This window comes from Elephas maximus, chromosome 22, assembly GCF_024166365.1.
Source record: "Elephas maximus indicus isolate mEleMax1 chromosome 22, mEleMax1 primary haplotype, whole genome shotgun sequence".
Classification (NCBI taxonomy): Eukaryota; Metazoa; Chordata; class Mammalia; order Proboscidea; family Elephantidae; genus Elephas; species Elephas maximus.
The window spans coordinates 9,024,498-9,039,022 of record NC_064840.1 but is presented as its reverse complement, the minus strand read 5'-3'; the positions used below and the strand labels follow the sequence as shown (position 1 = coordinate 9,039,022).

Sequence of the window (14,525 nt, the reverse complement as noted above, 5' to 3'; positions counted from 1 at the left end):
GCGCCCCCTGGCGTCCCTTCGGCTCCCCGCAGCCGCAACAGCCATCTGCGGGACAGAACGCCGGAAGCGCCTCGCCCTCCCCTTCCGGCTCACTTCCGCCTACCCCGCCCGGGCAGCCAGGCCGGAAGCGCGGCGCTCCAGCAGATAGTGCACAGTTGGGTCCAAACTCGGGCGCCGCGAAGATGCCGGTGAGGGGCCGGGCCAGGGGTGTGGGGAGACGGCGGGGGTTGGGGGGAGCGGTGAGCGGTCTTGTGCGCGCAGAGAGGAGCGGGCCGAGGAGGGCGGAGAGGAAGCGGGGGCCTGGGGGAGAGCGGAGGCGAGGAGTGGAGGCCTCGGTGCCGGCTTCGGGGCGGCCGGGGTGTGGGATGCGGGAGCCAGGAGGAGTGGGCCAGAGTCCCGGGCGTGCGGGGAGGCCGCCCCAGCACTTCCCGCCCCTTCGCTCCAATCCTGACCCCCTTCTCGCCCCTTCGGCTCTGCCCCCAAGCCCGGCAGAGTCCCTAAAGGCTCGCTGGAGCCGTAGCCAAGGGCTGGGCTTTTTACTTTTCGTTTTTTCAAGTCCAGGGACCGGCTTCTCCTTTTTCCTTGTCAGGCCCACTTCCTCCTCGGCCTGGGGGCGGTCCCTCTCGCTGCCTGTCATCTTTCAGACCCCACTTCCCGGACTCCTCCCTTGTCGCCTCGGCAGTGGCGTCCACCCCCCAGAACCCGCTCAAGGCCGGCGCCTGATTTACAAATGCTTCCGTTTTCCTGAGCTTCGAAATGGGAGTAAAAATTGATGAAGGTCTGGTTGTCCTTCATTTCTGACAGCCAGGCTACGGGGTTAAATTTATCGCCGTCATGATCGTCACTTTGCAGATAGGAAAGAAGAGGCTCAGTAACGTGTTTATTCATACAGCAAACATTATTGAGTACTTACTGCATGCTGAGCGCTCTTACAGTAGTAAGTCCAACAAACTCCTATTCTACTGAGGAGACGGTGAACGTGTAAACAGATAAAGGAGATCATTTTAGATAGTGACAAGTGCTGTGAAGGAAATAGGCAACAAGACGGTAACTGGTGAAGGGGAGGGCAGACAAAGTCTCTGTATTATGAGAAGGAGCAGGCCATAATTATAGCTATATATGTTATGAATCCTGTTTAGAAAACTCACAAAAACCGGTTACCAGTCGATTCTGTTCTGACTCATGGCGACCCCAGGTGTGTCAGAGTAGACCTGTGTTTCATAGCGTTTTCAATGACTGACTTTTCAGGACTAGTTCACCAGGCCTTTCTTCCTAGGGGCCTTTACGTGAACTCCAACCTCCAGCCCTTGTGTTAGCAGCGAGTGTGTTAACCGTTTGCACCACGCTGGAACTCCGGGAATCGTCTGGCTACCATTTATTGATCCCCGATGCGTGCGGGGCGTGCCCCCCTTTATTAGCTCCCAGAGTACCGTGGGCGTCGCCTGTGATTACTTATTTAACGTCTGTTTTCTCCATTAGCCTGAAAGCTCTCTCAGGGTGGGGACCAGACTGGTTTTGTATGCCACTGTATCACTATAGGGTTGCTGTGAGTCGGAATCGATTCAACAGCAGTGGGTTTGGTTTTTTTTTTTTTTTTTTTTTATCACCGTGCCTTGCACGTAGAACCAAAAAAAACTAAACCCATTGCCGACAAGTCGATGCCAACTCATAGCAACCCAATGGGACAGAGTAGAACTGCCCCCATAGAGTTTCCAAGGAGCGCCTGGTGGATTCAAACTGCCGACCATTCAGTCAGCAGCCGTAGCGCCACACTACTACACCACCAGGGTTTCCTGCATATAGAAGGTGCTTAGTAATTGTTCATGGAATGCATGAATGGGGCCCATGTTGTCTTACTTGTTAGAAGCAAAGCAAAGAATCAGCATGCTGACTGCTCTCAAAAATGTGGCTCTCTTTTTCTTCTTTTAACTCACCCCTACCCACTGAAGGGAAACCCTGGTGGCATAGTGGTTAAGTGCTACGGCTGCTAACCAAAGGGTTGGCAGTTCGAATCTGCCAGGCGCTCCTTGGAAACTCTATGGGGCAGTTCTACTCTGTCCTATAGGGTCACTATGAGTCAGAATCAACTCAACGGCACTGGGTTTGGTTTGGTTACCCACTGAACGTAGTATACCTCTTCTCGTTTTACAAATTGGGAAACAGACTAAGAGAAGAAATGTGACATCTTGGTGAATGACATAAAGCCTGGAAGTGGCAGAGCTGAAAAGCTAGTACTTGGATCCTGGCAAATATTGAACAAGCAGCGATGGGAGACTACCCCTAATTCATATAGTGTTTGCCAATTTCTGTGGTGTAGATACTCTTACCAGCCACCAGTGTGATGTCACTGAACATGGAATTGGGAGAAGATGCACAGTTGCACCCCAGTATATAGTATTTATACCACAAAGATACAAAAGATGTAACTGAGGGCATCAGCAATAATAAAATGTAATAATTAAGAAGTGATCAGTTTAGAGCTTTTTTAAAAACCTACAAAAACCTTTGTTTTAAATACAATTTATTTAATTGTAAGTTTATATAATTTAATTTTTAATAATGGCTGTGTTTAACAACCAGCTTGCAGTATTCCTCAAAATTGGCTCATGAGCTGGTAAGAGCCAGCTCCAGCATACCCCTGCTGCCTTCTTTTTCTCCCCTAGTTAATCTTGGATGGGGTCGCCTTTTTTTTTCGTCTGGTCTCATGACATTTGCACTCTTTCTGCTTCCATATTCTTACCTGGCTTGCCATTACAGGCCTACCACTCTTCTCTCATGGACCCTGACACCAAACTCATTGGAAACATGGCGCTGCTACCTATCAGAAGTCAGTTCAAAGGACCAGCCCCTCGAGAGAGTAAGTCTAAATGCTTTTCCATCCCTTTCAGATTTGGGCGTAGAATGCCTGGCAACCCTCTGACATTATCAGATCAAGGCAGTTCTCGTCTCAGTCCTATGTCTCACGTTGCTCCTATACTTCCTATCCCTTGGCGATGCTGTGTTCTAGGCCTTTCATGATCACTGTTAAATGTGTTGCATCTAGCAGGAAACTGTATAATTGCTGCTGATTTCTCCAGGATATTTGTGGAGAGGGAAGAGGAAATGTGCTTGATCCTGGCCACTGTTCCTGCCTTCACTGTCAGTTCTCTCCGGCTAATGCCGCTGCCTCTGTAGAATGACAGGTCCCCATCCTTTCTTCGTCATCAAGCTTTAAAAAAAAAAAATGACTTCCCTATCTACATTTACTCCCTTTATCCATTCCTCTTTATACCTTTTATAACATTACTCATCTGTACTCTTGCTTTATTTGATATTACGTCTTTGTTTTCTTTCTTGGTACTCTGCCCCTCCCCCCCCTTTTTTTGGTACTCTGCTTTTTGAAACCGATTTTATTGTTCAGAAAGCCCTATTCTTTTTCATATACTATCTGAGACTCTTCTGACGTATTCTGAAATGTCCTGCCAATAGCATAATTTGTATTTTATTAGATAGGATTTCTCTACACCCAGGGCAGAGCCCTGGAGGGTCTGAACTGAGTTCCATTCATGGTTTCCAAGACCGCGGTTATAATACCTGTTTTCTACTGACCCCATCTCCATTCCACTGCCAAACTATTTGACATGACCTTGTCTTAATTTAATTCTTCTTCAACACCAGTTTATTGCTCAGTAAACTTAATAAATTTGGTGAGTCACCACAGTCTTTACTTGATTCCGGATGAAGGAAAAGGAACAGATGGAAAACGACCTGAAAGGGAGAAAAATATGAACGCATTGGAGTGCAGAGAAAAATTAAGAATCAGCGTTGGCTCAGATTCCTTGAAAAGAAGTATACAGATACCATCTGATACATGCGAAGATGTGCTTGACCGAGGGTAGAATAAATCTAATTACTACCTTTGCAGTTCTTTGTCCCTTAAGAGAGAATGAGACCCTCTGAAACCAGATCTTTGTGGTTTCTGTAGACAAAGAATGACTTCATGCTCTCTGCTCAAGGGCTAAATTATAATGGAATTGGATCCTGGAAAAGAGAAAGCCTTTGCTGTATACTAGATAACTGTTATTGTTATGCGTTGTTGCAGTGTAGTGAATTACTGTAGTATGGCCCTTCTAGTCATGGTCTTGCGACCCCTACAAAATGATTGGGTGGAACTATGCAAATAAGATGCTTGTGGTCCACCAAGGGGATTGGACAGCCTGCTAATAATGCAAATAAGATGTATGGAACCATTGTAGGGGTGAGACTGTACAGATAAGGTGCTTGTGGAACCCTTGTAGGGAATTGGTCAGTTTTCCACCCTTAGGCTTAAAATGAGCCAATCTCAGGCTAAAGGGGAGATCTCAGTATGATAAAGAAGAAGATCCAGGAGTGGAGTGCGTTCTTTAGACCCAGGGCCCTTATGCTGAGAACCTCCTAGACCCAGGAGACAGAGCTGTAACAGAGAAGTGGTGGTAGAGACACAGCGACGGATGCAAGACAGTGCAGTGGGTCTCCTGAGCCATGGAGAGAGTCAGCTATAGTGGCTTAGCTGACCTACGGAGCAAGGGAGTGGAGTGCCCTCGGACCAAAGCTTACTGGCACAGTGGGGTGCCTCCAGATACTTATTCGTGGCACTAAAGAGCTTTGTAACACTTGCCCAAGCAGGGCGGAGGCCAGCTGAGGGGCCAAGAGCCAAGAGAGAGGCCTGCCTGCAGGCACAGTTGGGAAGCTGTCCTGATCAAAGAACTGTATCTTGAGTCACTCCTGATGCTGAATTGTAATCTGTTACTTCCCTAACAAACCACGTGAGTGTGGTCTGTGAGCTCTGTGTGGCCACTGCAGTGAATTATCAAACCCAGCAGAGAAGTAGAGAGTGCTGCGGGAGGGACGGCTGGTGTTGGGATTGGTAAAAAGGTTGGAGGGTGAAGGTGTGTCTGACGTCTGCCTCATTGGGATCGGCTTTGAGCTGATGTTGGTCTCGATGCTGTCTCCTCCCCCTGTAAAGTTAGATGAGGAGGTCTGATGACGCCCCCACACCATTTTCACAGCCATCAAGTCAATTTAGATTCATAGTGATACCATGTGACAGAGCAGAACTGCTTCATAGGGTTTTCTAGGCTGTAATCTTTACAGGAGGAGCCCTACTGGTGCAGCGATTAGGCACTAAACTGCTAACTGAAAGGGCAGCAGTTCGAACCCACCAGGCGCTCTGCAGGAGAAGATGTGACGGTCTGCTTCTGTAAAGATTTACAGGCTTGGAAACCCTACAGGGCAGTTCTGCTCTGTCCTGTAGGGTTGCTATGGGTCAGAACAGACCTGACAGCGAATCACCAGGTCTTTCTCCCGCAGAGCTGCTGGGTGGGTTTGAAACGCCCACCTTTTGAACTGGCAACTTTGGGTTCAGATTTAATCCATTTAGAGTCAACAAGTATCTTTTGGGCATTTTGTGCACCAGGCACTCCTCTAGTTTCTGAACTCCTCCTCCCCCCAAATCATTGCTTTTAGAATAACTGGCTGCTTTCTGGACATTATGGAATCCTCTGAGGAAGTTTTCTTTTTGCAGATAAGAAAATAGATTGCAGGGAACACATGTCTGGAGTTAGAATTCCACTGAAATTCTTCAGCAGGGTGACGAGCTGGGACCTAGATAACCGAATGGCAGAATACCGACACTTCGGGGTTACTTCGTGCTTCTGCTCTGTGAGAGGGATAGCAGTCATGGACACGAAGTATAAATAACTGTCTCGGCATTGCTGAAACCAGCTGCCGGATACCAGGGCCCTGGGATTCTGACCTTTTTAAAATAAGAAAAAGAAAACAAAAAATTGCCAGAGAAATTGTGTAATGAAATCCATCTTTGTCAAACAGCATTCCTGGCCTTTCTCAGCCTCTAGCCCCCTAGAACAGCTTGTACAAACATATGGTCGAGGTTTCAAAAAAAGGAAGATGTCCATCTGAACCCTAGCAACTCCCAAGCGACAATTTATGTTTTTTTTTTCCAAAACCATAATATATAAATTCAAATAAAATTTTATTGATATTTTTTATTTTCAAAAAGCGTTTTGTTCAAATCAGCCTGTCTGCGTTTCAGTCTGTCTTTAGAAACGCGTCAAGAGATGCCTAGAATGATTTTCACCAAATGTTAATAGTAGTGCTTTCTGGGAAATGTTTTTTTTTTTTTTTTGTATTGTTTGAGTGTATTTTCCTAATGAACATGTATAATTTTAATAAAAACAATAAAGCTAAACACAAGCCACATGTTTATTGTTTCTAAGGACATCGCATTTCAGTAGCTTTGTTTTATTTTATCCAATCCCAAAATTATTGACAGTTGAACTTGAATTTTTTTCCTGTTTGGCTTTTTTTATTTTAATTTATTGAGTGATGGTAATATAACATAAAATTAGGCATTTTTAAGTGGACAATTAGGTGGCACTTAGTACATTTACCAGGAGCCCTGGTGGCACAGTGGTTAAGCACTGAGATACTAACCGAAAGGTTAGCAGTTCGGACCTACCAGGCGCTCTGCAGGGAGAAGGTGCAGCAGTCTACTTCCCTAAAGATTTACAGCCTTGGAAACCCTATGGGGCAGTTCTTTGTGCTGTAGGGTCACTGTGAGTTGAAATTGACTCAACAGCAGTGGGTTTGGTTTTTATTTTTAGTTCATTCATAGTGTTGTGCAGCTACCACCTCTATCTAGTTCCCAAACATTTCCTTCCCCCCAAAAAGAGAACCATACCCATTGTAAGCAGTTGCTCCCTGTCCTCCTCGCCCTCCAGCCCCTGGTAACCACCAGCCTGCTTCCTGTATCTGTGGGTTTGCCTGTTCTGGAATTTCATATAAATATGCCAGGAATTTCAAACAATGTGACCTTTTATGTCCGGCTTCTTTCGCTTAGCAAAATGTTTTCAAAGTTCATCCATGTTATAGCATGTATCAGTACTTCATTCCTTTCTATGGCTGAATAATACCCCATCGTATGTGTGTGCCACCATGTGTTCATCCATTTGTCTGTTGGCGGATGGGCTGCTTCCATGGGCTGTTGTGACTAGTGCTGCTATGAACCTGCACGTACATATACTTATCTCAGGACCTCTTTTCAGTTTTGGGGGATACATACCTAGAAGTGTATACCACCAGCAGTGGGTTTTTGGTTATACCTAGAAGTGGAATTGCAGGTCTTATGGTCATTCTATATTTAACTTTTTAAGAAGCTCTTTATAGCTTTTTTAGATGTTATGTTTTGCATTTGGCTGATGTTCTCTGCCCCCCCCCCACTTATGTCTCATATAGCAAAAGATACAGATATTATAGATGAGGCCATCTATTACTTCAAGGCTAATGTCTTCTTCAAAAACTATGAAATTAAGGTAAGTTACAGAGCTTTTAATATTTAATTTCATTTTCTGATGGGAATAATGTCTATCTTACAGTCAAGGTTCCTGTGCCCAGTAAATGGAAGAGAAGAGGATTGTGTGATTTTTACAATCCAAAACAGTGCCTACTGCTAGACTCTGTGTAAATATTACTTTCTCTTTTGCCCTCCAAAGCCTATGCCAGAGGTCAGGAAACTATGGCCTGAAGGCTGCCACCCGGGGCCTACCACCTCTTTTTGGTAAATAAAGTTTTATTGGAACACAGTCATGCTCATTTGTTTAAATACTGTCTATGGCTGCTCTCAGGCCACAAAAGCAGATTTGAGTAGTTGTATCAAAGACTCTCTAGCTCACAGCATCTGCCGTATTTACCGTCTGGCCCTTTACAGATGAAGTTTGCCGATTCCTAGACTTAACTTATTCAGCCTTAATTAAGCACCTACTGTTTTTTTTAGGACTAGTCCAAAGCCACCAAAGAATCCTGTATGCTGTGTTATTTTTTATATGCTTCTGTGTTCTGGGCCTAAGGCAGAGAAATAAACAAATGACCCTGACAGTACCCTGAAGCACACACTTCTTACTCCTGCTTCTTAGTTCCTGTGAGGAAAAAGATTAAGGAGAAGGTTGAAAGGAGGTGACAGAAAAGGAGAGGGAAAATTGGAAAAAAAAAAAGTTTTCTAAGCTCCTGCTATGAGCAAGTTACAAGGAATGTCAGTGAATTTTCTTGATAATGTTCTAAAATATAGAGCTTTAGTCTGTGTGCCAGACTTTGACCTTTTAGAATCAACTGGTATGTGAATTTTTTATTTGTAGACTTTTAGGCTACAAATTGTAGTCTAGATATCCTGTACTGTTAACAGAGTTATATACCTCACACAGGGCATGAGTGTTATGTGTGGTTTATAATGTATGTAAATAAATATAATTCTGCCACCTTCCATTCACTCCCCAATGTGATGTGGTCTTAAAAATAGGGAAGTGTGATTTTGTTGTTGTTGTTGTTGTTTTTTAACTATAAAGCTGTGTGAAATTTGACCTGAAGTGCATACCACATTTGATCCACCTCCATTCATTGTCTCCACATTTTCCTTTTGGGTTGGCCAAGATATTGGGCTGCTGGAACTGCTCAAGAACAAATCACTTGTGAAATAATTGCTTCCTCCTTTAGAGGAGTGAATGTTCTTGTTCTCGGCAGGGATCCTGAAGTGAAAGGGGCTTTAAAAATCAGCCAAGCATATGGTGTGCCTCAGATCTTCAGGCAGCTTTATTGATTCTCCTTCCTACACAGAGTGAGGGGCTCAGCTCCTCAGGAACTAGAGAGAAAGGAGCCGAGACCGACCTGAGCAGCCACACAGCCCAGGGTGGAAGCTGGGGGCTGCCTCCCCAGAGATGGGCAGAAAGGGGGCTTCAGAAGGCAACGGATTTGGAAAAAGAGAGTTTTTGATGCTGCGTTGCTGCCGCTGTGGTTAGCTGCCTCTGAGATGATTCTGACTCATGGCGACCCCTTGTGTGTCAGGGTAGAACTTTACTCCTTAGCATGTTCAGGGGGTGATTTTTCAGAGGTGGATTGGCAGGCCTTTCTTCCAAGGGTAGACTTGAACCACCAACGTTTCGGTTAGCTGCTGAATTCTATACCCTTACAGTTTCCGTAGATAATCAAAAGAAAAAGCTTGGATTCATTTATTGAACCTAACTTTTAAGTTTTCATCAGGACTGTGTTTTGTTTTTTCCCCCTGTAGAATGAAGCGGATAGGACCTTGATATATATAACTCTCTACATTTCTGAATGCCTGAAGAAACTCCAGAAGGTAACTAAACTTGGGTGATCATATACCAGGACGTTCAGTTACTAAGAGGTGTTTACCCTTCTGGCTGTCTGGGATTTGTTGAAACTTCGAGGACAAGTAGAAAATATTTCCTCTAAGTCCATGACTTAGAGCGTGGACGTAAGAGGTCAACCTGAATGTAGTCCTGCAAACTCCGAGTGTCCTTGACTAACAACATAAGATAGTGGTGTTTTAAGGCTCTAAATGTACCTTTCCAAAATGGAAATCTTTTTTTTTTTAATTGTGTTTTATGTGAAAGTTTACAACGCAAATTAGTTTCTTTTTGAAAAATTTAGTCACAAATTGTTTTGTGACATTGGTAGCAATCCCCGCAATGTGTCAGCACTCTCCCCCTTTCCAAACAGGTTCCCCTTGTTCATTTGTCCAGTGTTCCTGTCCCTTCCCGCCATCTCGTCGTTGGCTTTGGGCAGGTGTTGCCCATTTGGCCTCATATGCTTGATTAAGTTAAGAAGCACATTCCTCACCTGTGTTCGAGATAGAACTCTTGACAAAGAAGTTCCTTTTGAGTCCTTGGGTTGGGAGTTCTTAACCTGGGGTCCAAGGATAGAATTCAAGGACTTAAGTGAGGGAAAAAGCGACATCTTTCTCTTCGCTAACCTTGAACGGAAATGTAGCAGTTACTTCCGTTATTAATGTAGGCACCAATGTACTGTAGTGTTAGCAATACCCGTGACTTTGTTGCCACTAGAAATCATGATATTTTCCTATGACATTAGAGTTAAGGAGATTTTGAAATTTTGTTTACACTCATTGCTACTTTAAAATTGTAGTAGTTATCAGGCCCACTGCTAGGTCTCCTTATTTAGTTCATTAATAAAGAGGCACACGTATGAGTGTGTCATGAATTAGGTCTTTGGTTTCTGTTGTAATTCGATGTATTTTATTTTATTCATTTGAAAGCATTAGTCTGAGAAGGGGTCCATAGGCTTCACCAGATTGCCAAAGGGCACAAAAAACATGAATAACTTCTACCATAGTTGCTTAGACTAAAAAAATGCAGTGTAAATACTATCCTTTTCCCTGTAAAACAACCCGCGTAAAAAAAATTTTTTTTTTTTTTTAGTGCAATTCCAAAAGCCAAGGCGAGAAAGAAATGTACACCCTGGGAATCACAAACTTCCCCATTCCTGGAGAGCCTGGTTTTCCACTTAATGCCATTTATGCCAAACCTGCAAACAAACAGGAAGACGGTAAGCACGGGGTCCCTTCCCTCTCTCCACATGTGGCCGAGAAGATTTCTCCACGTGACATAAAACTTTGTACCTTTCCTCCTTTTCTTGCCTCTGCTGCTGTGCAGACCGAGAGTGGGATCGTCAGCACATAGATTATCTTATTAGTCACTTTCTTGAAAGATTCTTGGCAACAAGTACAACACGCAGAGAATCTTTTGGGCCAAAATAAACCCAGTTATAAAATCCTTTGGCCTGTCACTTCTGTTTGAATGTACAGAAATGTACTGGGCATTGTCTGGAGCCTTGGTGGCTCAGTGGTTAAGAGCTCAGCTGCTAACCAAAAGGTCAGCAGTTCGAATCCACCAGCTGCTCCTTGGAAACCCTGTGGTTTCCTCTGTCCTGTAGGGTCCCTGTGAGTCGGAATGGACTGGAATTTGGGCCTCCTGTAGACCAACAGGAAACCCTGGTGGCGTAGTGGTTAAGTGCTACAGCTGCTAACCAAAGGGTCAGCAGTTCGAATCTGCCAGGCGCTCCTTGGAAACTCTATGGGACAGTTCTGCTCTGTCCTATAGGGTCGCTATGAGTCGGAGTCAACTCGACGGCACTGGGTGTGCTTTGGTTTTTGTTTGGTAGACCAACAACCAGCATGTGTGGGATGTTTTCTTAAACATAATCTTTATGTTCTACTTCCTGCTCGTTTTAGAAGTGATGAGGGCGTACCTCCAGCAGCTGAGGCAAGAGACGGGACTGAGGCTTTGTGAGAAAGTTTTTGACCCTCTGAATGACAAACCTAGCAAGGTAAGACCCTCTCCTTTGCCTATTTAATTCATAAATGAGTTTTCGCCCTGTAGCCAACGTTAAATACACTAAGGTACGCCAATGTGAGAATACTTGTAGTCTCTGCATTACCATGTCACTTAACTTTGAGTACGCAGCCAGTACATAGTACAGATTGACAGACTCAAACTGAACAATGAGTTGCACACAGTAAAAAACCCCTGGTCATAGGTTCTTAAGTCAGAGGATTGTAAACCCACAGAGCAGGATTTTTTTATCTTGAACGTATTATGTTTATTTTGTTCTTTCTTTGAGTGACTCGTGAGTCTAGAAAAAAACATTTTCCATATGCTTGCAAGGAGTTTTCACGTTAGGGCTGCCAGGCTAGTAAGAAATTTTGTTACTAAATAAGTTTGAATTCTGAACTTACCCTTGAAATTGTGATTTGATCCCATTTATTTATTTTTTTTGTTCGCCCCCCTCAATAGTGGTGGACTTGCTTTGTGAAGAGACAGTTCATGAACAAGAGTCTTTCAGGACCCGGACAGTAAGGGGAACCTGGGTAGACACTGGCTCCACAGCCGCGGGCAGCCTATCGCAGCAAGATGTACACAGTCCTTTTCCTTTGTGTCATAAAGTTGTATACGGAAGAGAGAAGAAAGCACGTCTTTACTTGAGAAGCTTTTTATCGAGAATTCGGGGAGGTCATGGAAGGATAATTTGAAACTTGTTTGGCAGTTTTAAGCTGGTGCTTAGTAAGTGATAATAAAGGCATTTCGCACATTCTGTGTCTTTCTTTATTGCTCACCTGTGACATTCACTTAAAATTTGGGGGGATACCCTTCACATACTAAGACTCACCGTTTTAAAATGCCCAGTTCAGTGGTTTTAGTGCAAAGTTTTACAACCCTCACCACCGTCTGATTCCATTTTTATCACTCCCGGAAAGGAACTGCATCCCCTGAGCCGTCACTTGCCATTCATCCCCAACCCTCTCCCCAGCCCCAAGCAACCAACCAGTAATCTACTTTCTGTCTCTGTGGATTTGCCTGTTAACGGAAATTTTTGTAAGTGGGATCGTACAATACATGGCCTTTCGTGTCTCTTCTTTCACTTAGTGTAAGGTTTTCAAGATTCATCCGTGGTGTATGAATCAGCACCTCATTCGTTATCACAGCCAAATGATACCCCGTCGTACGGACAGATACATTTTGTTCGTCTGTCAATCAGTGGACATGTGTGGTGGTTCCAGTTCTGGGCGTGATGAATGCTGCTGCTATGAACACTGATGTACAGATCGTGTGTGAACATGTTTTCAAACCTGGGTACGTACCCACGATGGGAATTGCTGGCTGACTCAACGTTTAACTTTTTGGAAAACTGACAAACTGGTCTTTACGGCGGCTGCATCCTTTTATGTTCCCACCAGCAATGCGGAAGGGCTTTTCCTCGCCGAAACTTGTCACTGTTCATCTTTTTTATTACAGCCAGCCTAGTGGGTGTGAAGAGTTCCTGGTGGTGCATGGGTAATGTGCTGGGCAGCTAACCAAAAGTTTGGAGGTTTGAGGCCACAAAGAGATAGAGGAGAGGCTTAGTGATCTACTTCCGAAACAATCAGCCGTCGAAAACCCTACAGAGTATAGTTCTCTGGCACGCACGGGATTGCCATGGGTTGGAATCGGCTCCACGGCAACTGATCTTTTAGTGTGTGTGAAGTGGTATCTCATTGTGGTTTCGATCGCCCTAATGACCGGTGAGGAAGCCCTGGTGGCATAGTGGTTAAGTGCTATGGCTGCTAACCAAAAGGTCAGCAGTTCAAATCCATCAGGTGCTCCTTGGAAACCTTGTGAGGCAGTTCTACTCTGTCCTGTAGGGTCGCTACGAGCCAGAATTGGTGGCAATGGGTTCGGTTTTTCTTGGAATGACCGGTGATGTTGAGCGTCTTTTCATAAAGCTTGTTGGCTGTTCGCACATCTTTCAAGAAATGTCTGTTCAAATACTTTGCCCATTTTTTAATTGAGTTGTGAGTTTTAATAGTTGTAATAGTTCTTTATATATTCTGGATATGAATCCATCATCAGATACCTGATTTGCAATGCTTTCTCCCATTTTGTGGGTTGTGTTTTTACCATCTTGATGGTGTCTTTTGAAGCACAAAGGTTTTTAATTTTGATGATGTCCCATTTGTCTATTTTTTCCTTTGGTCACTTTTACTTTTGCTGTTCTATCTGAGAAGCCATTGCCTAATCCAAAGTCTTGATGATTTATGCCTATGTTTGCTTCTAAGAGTTTTATAGTTTTAGCTCTTACATTTAAATCTTTAATCCATTCTTATTTAATTTTCACATATGGTGTCCGTCTCCATTCTTTTGCCTGTAGATATCCAGTTGTCTCAGCACCATTTGTTGAGAAGACTGTTGTTTCCCCCATTGAATTGTCATGTTTGTCAAAAGATAAATAGATAGTTTAAGTGTATGGGTTTATTTCTGGACTCTCAGTTCCACCCCATTGATCTATATTGTCTATCCTTATGCAACATTCACTTCTATATTTGGCCAGTTTCTAATATTTAAGAGGTTTTCATTATTTGGCTGACAAAAGTGGCTATTATGTGAGGTTTCCCAAAAACTTAGGGGACCACGTATTCCCTGGTTTGTTAAGGTTGTTTAGATATTTCAGGGGGTGCCTTGAATCCTTTGACTATAAAGTTATCGCACTGCTATCTGTATTGCACCTTTACATACTAGGGCTTTTTTTTTTTTTTAAATTAATTTTTATTAAGCTTCAAGTGAACATTTACCATTCCAATCAATCTGTCACATGTAGGTTTACATACATCTTACTCTCTTTTCCCACTTGCTCTCCCCCTATTGAGTCAGCCCTTTCAGTCTCTCGTTTCGTGCCAATTTTGCCATCTTCCCTCTCTCTCTATCTTCCCATCCCCCCTCCGGTCAAGAGTTGCCAACACACTCTCCGGTGTCCACCTGATTTAATTAGCTCACTCTTTATCAGCATCTCTCTCCCCCCCACTGACCAGTCCTTTTCATGCCTGATGATTTGTCTTCGGGGATGGTTCCTCTCCTGTGCCATCAGAAGTTCTGGGAAGCATTGTCTCCGGGATTCCTCTAGTCACAGTCATACCATTAGGTATGGTCTTTTTATGAGAATTTGGGGTCTGTATCCCACTGGTCTCCTGCTCCCTCCGGAGTTGTCTGTTGTGCTCCCTGACAGGGCAGACATCGATTGTGGCCGGGCACCAACTAGTTCTTCTGGTCTCAGGATAATGTAGGTCTCTGGTTCATGTGGCCCTTTCTGTCTCTTGGGTTCTTAGTTGTCGTGTGACCTTGGTGTTCTTCCTTTGCCTTTGCTCCAGG

General features: G+C 44.1%; 1 protein-coding gene across 1 annotated transcript; it reads left to right on the top strand.

Moving 5' to 3' along the window:
- The first annotated feature begins 39 nt into the window (after positions 1–39).
- On the top strand, positions 40–11,934 carry ARPC3 (actin related protein 2/3 complex subunit 3). Its single transcript, XM_049866470.1, has 7 exons — positions 40–188; positions 2,758–2,857; positions 7,273–7,349; positions 9,095–9,163; positions 10,266–10,392; positions 11,078–11,172; positions 11,640–11,934. The coding sequence occupies exons 1-7, from the start codon at positions 183–185 to the stop codon at positions 11,700–11,702; spliced, it is 537 nt and encodes a 178-aa protein (XP_049722427.1). The 5' UTR covers positions 40–182; the 3' UTR covers positions 11,703–11,934.
- Positions 11,935–14,525: the final 2,591 nt, after the last annotated feature.

Excerpts from the sequence above, each read along its gene's own strand:
- ARPC3 (XM_049866470.1), top strand. Across the intron at positions 7,350-9,094 it reads TCAAAAACTATGAAATTAAG|AATGAAGCGGATAGGACCTT; the intron begins GTAAGTTACAGA and ends TTCCCCCTGTAG. Across the intron at positions 11,173-11,639 it reads TGAATGACAAACCTAGCAAG|TGGTGGACTTGCTTTGTGAA; the intron begins GTAAGACCCTCT and ends CCCCCTCAATAG.